This window comes from Hemicordylus capensis, chromosome 6, assembly GCF_027244095.1.
Source record: "Hemicordylus capensis ecotype Gifberg chromosome 6, rHemCap1.1.pri, whole genome shotgun sequence".
In the NCBI taxonomy this organism is placed as follows: domain Eukaryota; kingdom Metazoa; phylum Chordata; class Lepidosauria; order Squamata; family Cordylidae; genus Hemicordylus; species Hemicordylus capensis.
The window spans coordinates 137,349,307-137,358,850 of NC_069662.1; the positions used below are offsets into that span (position 1 = coordinate 137,349,307).

Genomic DNA, 9,544 nt, shown 5'->3' on the forward strand with positions numbered 1-9,544 from the left:
CAGGTCCCTGTGTGCCCTGAGCCTTCAGATTTAGCATTGATGCATCAGGAACAGCATTATGCCAATGGCAATCCACATCAAGGGTACGGACAATGTACTAGCTGACTGCATTACAATCACAGGTGGACTTGTTTGCTACAAGGCACAAAACAAAGTGCATGCTGTTCTGCTCCAGAGCAGGACACAATCCGCAATAGTTGGGGGACGCTTTCCAATTGGACTGGTCCCTATATCAGACTTACATGTTTCCCCCCTTGCCCCTTGTGAGCAGGATAGTGGCTCGGCAACTAAACGGCAATGTGCAGTGCATTGATCATGCCGTGGTGGCCACGCCAAGCATGGTTTCCACACCTGCTCAGACTGACTTCTCATACTTTTCAGAGGCTTCCGAACCTACCGGTCCTCCTAATCCAAGAGGATGGATGGATACATCACCCAGAAGTTCTCACTCTCCAAATCTCCATTCTCCAGCTGACAGCATGGAGAATAAGCTGTTAAGGACGATCTTACTGAATAATTGCAACCCATCTACCCGCAAGAACTGCAGCAGTCAGTGGAAAAGGTTTGTGATCTGTACTAAGAGACGTGGGTTACATCCCAGGAAAACTACCATTCAGCAAGTCTTGCTTCATCTGACATGCCTAAAGAACTCTGGTCTCTCCAGCATGCCAATAAGGGTTCATCTCTCTGCCCTGTCTTCCAAGCACCCAGGCTCTGAAGGCAAAATATTGTTTTCCCATCCGTTAAGCAAAAGTTTTTTGAGAGGCTTTACTAACCTGTATCCCACCAGTACATCGACCGCTGGAGCATCTCGCTGATCCTCTCTGCTCTGATGGAACTGCCTTTTGAACCAATGAGTACGGCGACAATACAACATGTATCCTTCAAGACTGCCTTCTTGGTAACCATCACCACTGCACGCAGGGTGAGTGAACTGACTGCATTAGGATTGGATATGCCTTATACCCGGTTCTACCCAGATAAGGTTCTCCTACGCCCGGATATTGCCTTCTTACCTAAAATAGTAACCGCCTCCCATGTCAACCAAGACATTGTGCTGCCTACCTTCTTTAGGTCGCCTGCCACGCCATTAGAAAAGGCACTTCATTCCTTGGATGTCTGAAGGGTTCTGCTGTATTATCTCTTGAGGACTAGATCATTCAGAAAATCAAAGAAGCTATTTATATCTTACAAAGGCACCACGATGGGTCTTGCCCTGTCCAGACAGCGTCTTTCGCATTGGTTATTGGAGGCCATTCACCAGGCCTACACTTCTCAGAAGATAAAGGCACCACGATCCACAAGGGCTTATGGTGCGTTCGCAGCCTTCTTGTCCGGCATATCATTCCAGGACATTTGTAAAACAGCCACTTGGTTTTCTGAAATACCGTTTGTGAAACATTATGCAATTGATCTACGTTCTGCCACAAAGGCAAACTTTGGAAGAGCAGTGCTGAAAAGGGTGTTGCAATAGGTCTACTGCTCCCTCCTCCTTTAGGAGCTAACCAAACACCCATTCTAATGGATTCAACTGATCATGTACCAGATAAACAGGTTGCTTACCTGTAACTGATGATCTGGTAGTGATCCGTTGACATCCATTAGAGCCTCCCGAATCACCCCTCCGCACTAGAATGTACCTTTGCACAGTAGAACTTGCCTACATCGACTCGTCAGACTGCTTCGGCAGTCTCCAAGGAACGGAGGTGCCTGCGCTTCCTCTTGCATGTGGTCACGTGGGGCGGGGCAGAGGCGCCGAAAAGGAGCTGTAGAAACTCGACACCAAGAGGCTTCAGCGCAGGCTCAGAACCCATTCTAATGGATGTCAATGTGTCGCTATCAGATCATCAGTTAAAGGTAAGCAACCTGTTTTTTAAATGGCATCTGCAATATGTGTAAACCACCCTGAGCCATTTTTGGAAGAGCAGTATAGAAATCGAATATAAATTTTTAAAAAATGTGCCTTATACTTTGTAAGAAATAGTAGATATTAGGCTTGAGCCTGAAACGTTTTGGAGGCCATTGTAAATGCCTCGGAAACGTTTCGGCGCTTTGGTGCTGGCGGGGGTAGTTCTTTAAGGGTGGGGGAGGGTGCACTCACCCCTCCCACCGCATTTTCCCAGCCGGCACTGCGTTAATTTCAAGCCCCTCGGGGCGGCAGCATTCCTCCTTGCCAGCCCCGTTGTCCTCATTGGCCGGATGTAGTGATTGCACGCGCGATCACCACTTCCAGCGACTTCCGGCCGATAAGGACAACGGGGGCAGCAGGGAAGAGCGCTGCTGCCCTGAGGGGCTTGAAACCAATGGAGTGCCGGCGGGGAAAATGCAGCGGGAGGGGTGAGTGCACTCTCCCCCATCCTTAAAGAACTACCTCCGCCGGCAAAGAAGCAACTTTGGGCACATCCCTAGTAGATATATGGCCTTCAGTTTGAATTGTTGATTGAACTAGGAAGTCCTAGCTTAAATACATGTGTATGAGCGGCATTTTAGATCTTACTCAGACTTTTAAAAGGCCAATTTTATTGGACTCCATTTAGAGAAGCTTGGGCATTTCAGAAATGTAAGGCGTTGTAGAAGAAACTTGGCAGTGAAAAAGACACAAAAATTAAAGTTGGATGTATCTATCTCCAGTTTCATTTACATAGGGCAGCTAAAATCGAAATGCAAACTCTAATATTGGTAATCTGTAAAACAAGTTTTTGCCCAACAGCAAGAACATACAAAATGAGCTTTCATAAGTTAGTCCCATTACTATATAGCTGTCAGAAGATTATGAATTTGGTCACGATAAGATCCTATTTTCTACCTATGCAGAATGACTTCCTTTCTCCAGCATCTGGTGTGATAAAGGAGTCTGTATGAAAGTGCTTTCATGTGGCTAGATCACATCACCACATCCTTAAAACTCACTAGAAGAGCACCAAATGTAAGGGGAAATTCTCCTTGTGACAGCCTGTCATCACAAAAATGTTGGTTGAATGTGTCCACCAGTGCAGGGTTTTCAGCATGAATGGTGTACTTTAAAAGAATTATATCATCATCATCATTATCATTATCATCATTATTATTTTATTAATCAAATTTGTACACTGCCCCAAACTTTCGTCTCTGGGCAGTTTACAATAGCATAAAGCCAGTTAAAAACATATACAAAAAACTTAGAACAATTTAAAAATAAACCAGATATTAAAACCCAAAAAATTTAGGAAGCTGAGAAAGCTTGGGCAAAAAGATGGGTTTTCAGGTGTTTTTTGAAAATTGCCAGAGATGTGGAGGATCATTATCTCAGCAGGGAGCGCATTCCACAATCTCGGGACAGTGACTGAGAAGGCCCGTCTCTGTGTAGCCACCAAACGAGTTGGCGGTAACTGGAGATGGACCTCATCAATGGGCGGTGGGGCTCGTAGTGAAGAAGATGCTCTCTTAGATACCCAGGGCCTAAGCTGTTTAGGGCTTTAACTAGCACCTTGTATTTTGTCCGGAAGCCTATCGGCAGCCATGTTACTCCTTTACTCCATCAGTAAAGGAGTAACATGGTCTCTCCGAGATGACCCAGAGACCAACCTGGCTGCCGCATTCTAGACGAACTGAAGCTTCTGGACTATGTACATAGGCAGCCCCACGTAGAGTGCATTACAGAAGTCAAGTCTGGAGGTTACCAACAGATGTACCACTGTTTTGAGGTCATTGATTTCGAGAAACAGGTGCAGCTGGAGTATCAGCCAGACGTTGCATAAAAGCACTAGCCTTTTGAGAAGGCAATGTTCTTTCTTAAATAGGTTGTATTTCAGATTTGGTGGTAAGCAGTGGAGGAACAGGAAATTTGGAGAGGAAGGCATTAGTTCAGGAAACCAAGAGAAAGGGAAACCTCAAAGGTACACAGGAAGTCATTAACGTATTAGTGCACACTGTGGTCTAAATCTGGAGACTCTTGCTTGGGATGCCAAAACCAAAGTTTCTTTGGAGGAACAACTTAAATGGTATTCCATGCTACAGACTTTATCAGTAGGTAAGACTATTTTTCAGCAGCTCTTCTGGCGTGGGGGCGGGGGGGCGGTTAAGTGGCCCTTGTGAAAAATCCCATGATTTTAAGTACTTCAGACTTTAAGCAAACTAGTTGGTGTGAATCTTTGAGGTACACCCTTCTCTTAGGTTTAAGAACAAGTTTATATTTTTGGTGTGTGTTTCTGGGAAAGATCTGGATTTCTCCTGTACTACTTCTCAATCAGTTCTGACCTTTCCCTCTTTTTTACTTTTTACTTCTAGCACAATGGTTGGTTCTATTCCAGGAAGCACATATTCTAGCCAAGCTTCAGTGTACAGCCCACCCCCAGCCGCTTCTGCTGATGTTGCTGCTTACCAGAATTCTGGACCTATGCCCCCGGTGCCAAACTATAACTTAGTCTCCTCAACCCTGCCTCAGCCACCAGGCAGCCAACCACCACCACAGCAACAGCCTCCATCATCACAACAAAATACTTATTCCCAGAAGGCACTACTATAGGATATAGGACTTCTGATTCCTAATCTGCTCTAACCTCTGCTGAAGGCAGTTTACAACGTTTTGAGTTTATTCCTTTAATATCTTAAAAATGAGTTATCCTCGGCTTAATAGGAATCTTTCTTGGTGAACAAGTATGATGATTCTATTTGCACTGACTTTCTAGGATTTTTTTTAAATTTGCAAAGGGATTAAAATACTTAAGACATTTTAATTCCTTTTAAAAGGCCTAAACATTGGTACAAGGTTATTTATGTCTGTTGAAACTGGCTAGTTTGTGAAGACTCGACTTGGCAAACTGTTGTGGCATATATGTTATGTACATATAGTGTGTCTGTGTTAGTGGCTGTTTTTGAATTATTGTGATCATGTGAATATATAACACAGTGTTAAAATAATTTACATTACTGTTTTGTTAATCATGAACAGATGGATCGTGTTCATGGATTTTATAAGGATGTATGTTCAAAGTATAGAAGAAGGCTATAACCCACATATCACATACTTATGCTATGGATATGCTCTTGAAACTGAACTGACTAGTTTCCATTAACTGTACGTTGAATGCAAGTGTTTCCTGCCTTCCTGTAGCCTTTGGGTGCTACTAGATGACATTATCTACCAAAGTAAGGGGTCTAGAATTTCAAACACTCCGCATTCAGAGAATATTCTGCTTTTATGGATAGTGGTAATTTCAAAATAACTTGCAAGCTGCTAAACATATGGGACCATGAAACATCTGAACCATTCATCTTATTGTTTAAATGATGTAACTTACATTTCCAATGCTGGTTTTGTGTCACCTGAATGTTGAACCATATTCTGTGTATACTGGTGGATATCTCACCAAAGACAGAGAAGGGATGCTTTGGATGTGAGTGAATGACATTTTTAAACTGGAACAAAAACACTACATTTATTAAAGTCTTGTTGTTAAGGACTGCCATAATTGTTGCATCACTTGGCTCTGTGTGTGGTGTTAAAATCTTGTGGCCTTTTTATCCTTTGTCATTTCTGTGCTCACTCACATTTGGGTTCTGCACCTGTGCAGGGCATTCTCCAGGAACGTTTTAGAGCTCTAGACAGGGAAATGGTTTCCATGCCCTTTCCCCTCAAAGGGACATTTCTGATTAGCTACTTATACTGTGAGGAGTATTGCCTCGCAGCTCTCTGCGTTACTGTTCAGCAAGTGTTAGTATTTGTTTGAACGTGGCAGTAGTTTCTTTAATTCAGTTGGGCATGGTTAGCCATTTTGTGCAGGTATTTTTCTTTAAGGTTTCACTGTTCACCACAGGCTGTGATGTCTTTTTGCAAGCCCCAGGTTTCAGTAGGAAAACTTCCTATAGGTGGGCATGAACATTTGCCTAGTCTGCTGGGAGAAGAGCACACAATGGAAACTTTTGGGCAGAAGACATGCTGCAACAGTTTCTATGCGCTTAGAACATCCTTCTTAGAAAGGTGCACTAGAGTTTACAAGAGTATCTGCTGAGTGTTGGTTTCTCTGATACCTGGTGTTGGTGGTGGGTGTTGTCCCAACCCCAATATTTAGTTTTTGAACCCCACTGTTCATCTCCCCCCAGTTCCAGTGCAAGAACTGCTTCCAAGGTGAGGCTTTTAAGTCTGCATCAAAGTAGGCAATATCGGAGTAGTCAAGGGACAAATGATCTCACTTGATTCAGGAACCTAAGAGAGAGAAGAGTAATTGTACTATGTGTTTTATAAATGATTGCCACTTTATCTAGGACACTCATTTAGATTACAGCAACAGCTAATATTGACAGCCACTTTTGTCACTCTGGATCCATCCTCTTCAGTTGCTTTTGCTTGAGCTTTTAATTTCAGCCTTGCATACAAATGGTGACCCCAGTGCTGACCGTTAAGAGTACTACTTCTTGTTCTTGTTCTTGTGCTCCAGTGATTCTCCTCCCCTGGATATGGGACTGTCTCCTGTGGCTTGTACGGTCCAGCCATCAGACACAGAAGACTGACTCATCTCTCTTAAGTACAATACTAGACCTTTAGATGCTGCTGTTTCTAATGGAGCTGTGGAGCCTTTGATAAACCATGATTTTGGCAATCCTAGCCTAGATTCCCCCCAAGTGAAGATATACATTTGTATGCAGAATTAATAAAGGATGTCCTAGCCTCTGGGTGAGATGTAATGAATTTCGGGTGAAAAATCAAATTTTCAGGTTGGTGCAGTCAGACTCCAGTTGCATTATTCATGCAGTCTCCTTGGGTGACCAAGGACTCCTGGAATAGAACATAGTCAATGACTCCTACTGGATGTCATTTTGATAATATGTAATGAATGCAGCAAGAGGGAAGGGTAACTCATTGGTGTAAAGTACATGTTTTGAATATAGAATGCCCCAGGTTCAATACCCAAGTAGAAGGATTTCTAATGGAAGGGCTAGGCAAGACCTCTGTCTGAGGCCTTGGGAGAGTTGCTGCCATTTGGAATAGATAGTACTGCACTAGATGGACCAATGGTCTCATTTGCATAAGACAGTTTTGTATTATTATATGGCTGCTTATTCTTGATCACTATATTAATGGAGGCAAAGAGAGAGGTCAACAAGCCCCCATCCCCTGCACAACTGATAGATAATGGGACTGTTGCATTAATAGACTTGCTCAAACTTGCAAATCTGGTCCTGATACATTGCCCTCACCATCCCCCCTTTACTATCTTCAGCTCTCATAAGAACAGCACTACTGCATATGCGCTCTCTCTTGATGTTACTCCCCTGCAGCTGGTATTTAGAAGCATCTTACTTCGGGCTGGAGGTAGCCTATAATCACCATTGATAGCTATTGATAGACCTGTTCTCCATGAATTTGTCGAAGCCCATTTTAAAGCCATCCAAGCTAGTGGCCATCGCCACATCCCATGGCAGAGAATTCCATGGATTAATTATGCACTGTGTGAAAAAGTACATCTCTGAGGTGATCATGTTCTCTCACAACTGAGTCTTCTGCACCTGCGCAGTAGCTCCATGGAGAAATACATAGCTGCAATATGCGGCATTCCGAGGCATGAGGGAGTGCTTGTTAAAATAAGTGGGAGAGTGCACTCTACTTCAGTTCCTTCTTGTACGCCACGTTCACTGCAATGCGAAGGTTGCTTTCTCTGCCCTTTTGTACCTTACCTCTCTAATACCTCTCTGAGAGTTCATTTGGCAGCTATTTCTGCACGTCACCTGGGCTGGGACTGACGTTCAGTCTTCATCCACCCGGATTCTAAGCTGTTCTTCAAGGGCATAAACAACCTCTATCCTCCAGTGAGAGAACCAGTTGAACCATGGAGCCTGTCCTTTGTACTCTTGTCCAACACTGAATCACCTTTTGAACCACTGCTTTCCTCTTCACTAAAAATCCTTCCACTCAAGACTGCTTTCCTTGTAGCCATTACGTCTGCCAGAAGGGTCAGTGAGTCCTCTGACCTGAGGGCTGACTCACCCTATATGAAGTTGTAACCTGATAAAGTGATGCTTGGCCCAGACCCTACTTTCTCCCCCAAGGTGGTCACTGACTTCCACATTATCAGGATATTGTTTTGTCTACCTTCTTCGTCAACCCTTCAACTTCTCTGGAGTGCTCCATGCACCCCTTTGACATCCATAGATGTTTACTACCTGGACCGCACTAAACCCTTCAGGCTCTCTAATAAGCTGATGATCATATCGTACTCGGGTCCTAACAAGGGTTCTGCAGTTTCCTGTCAAAGGCACCATCACTGGTTGGTTGAATTAATATTCTCCTGTTACAGACAACAAGAGGTCCAGCCTCCTGCTGGAGTTTGGGCTCTCACCACCAGAGCTATGGCTGCCTCTGCTGCTCACTTGTCATGCTGATCAGGGATCAGCATGGCTGGCATTTGCAAGTGGCCTCATGGTTCTTCAACTTACACTTTGTGAGGCACTATGCTTTGGATTTCCACTCAGCTGCTGAGGCCAGCTTTGGTCAGGTGATTCTCTAGAAAGTGCTCTAGCATGCTAGCACCCATCTCCATCTCCATAGCGAGCCAGTTGTGAGGGAACATGGATCACCTCAAGAAATAAATGGGTTGCTTACCTGTAACAGGTGATCTCTCTGGTGACCCATGTTCACTCACAACATCTGCCTGACCATCCCCACTGCTACTGTGTATCCACAGTGTTTTGTTCTTAGGTGCCTTACTGGACTTCTCCATAACGTTCTGTCAGTCTCGACACAGTGTCCGAATGAGGAACTGAAGTAGAATACACTTTCCCACCTATTTTAACAGGTGCTCCCTTGTGCCTTGGAATGCTGGAGAGCACATATCAGAGCTTTGTATTCCTCTGCAGAGCAACTGCGCAGGCACAGAAGACAGTTGTGAGTGAATGTGGATCACCAGAGAGATCATCTGTTACAGGTAAACAACTTGTTTTTCCTTTTGTCAGTCCTAAATTTCCTGGCCTTCAGTTTCATGGAATGCCCCCTTGTTCTAGTGTTGTGAGAGAGGAGGAAAATTTTCTCTGTCCATTCTCTCTCTACTCCATGCATAATTTTATACACTTCTGTCATTTCTCCCCATAGTTGCCTCTTCTCCTAAGGTGTGAGAGAACCTGTTTTGTGGTTCTGGCTTGGCTTGCCTAGAGGGGAGGGGAGAGGTGGTGCTGATTTCGCTGAATGTGTGTGGGGGAGCTTCCTCTTGTTGATCTGTTTTGATTATAAATGCTAGGAGTAGAAGAAGAGGCAGTGTATCAGCAAGACATGGAGCTGGCCTATTATCAGTGTCTTGGCTCAAGTATGTACTTAATCTCGGGAGGGAGGGAGGGAGGGAACTGACTTGATCATGCAAACAAAGCCATTTTTAAATTAAACATAAGAGCAGCCGTAATGGATCAGAATAAAAGTTCATCTAGTCGAGCATCCTGCTTTCCACAGAAGCCAACCACAAGCAGGACATGAAGCCTCCCCAGCAATTGATATATAGGTCACATCCTGCCTCCAAACATTAAGGTTCTGTATGGCTATCTTGGCTTCTAGACATTCTTTTGTCATCCCTAATCTTCT

At 44.2% G+C, this 9,544-nt stretch overlaps 1 protein-coding gene across 3 annotated transcripts in view; it reads left to right on the forward strand.

Annotated features, from left to right (window-relative positions):
• Positions 1-5,450, forward strand: part of STAM (signal transducing adaptor molecule) — a 54,243-nt gene extending 48,793 nt beyond the window's left edge. For all 3 annotated transcript variants that reach the window (XM_053260836.1, XM_053260837.1, XM_053260838.1), the window contains one exon: positions 4,267-5,450. In XM_053260836.1, coding sequence (XP_053116811.1) covers positions 4,267-4,504 — 238 coding nt within the window. In that variant the 3' untranslated portion in view covers positions 4,505-5,450. The remainder of the gene's footprint in view (positions 1-4,266) is intronic.
• The last annotated feature ends 4,094 nt before the right edge of the window (positions 5,451-9,544 follow it).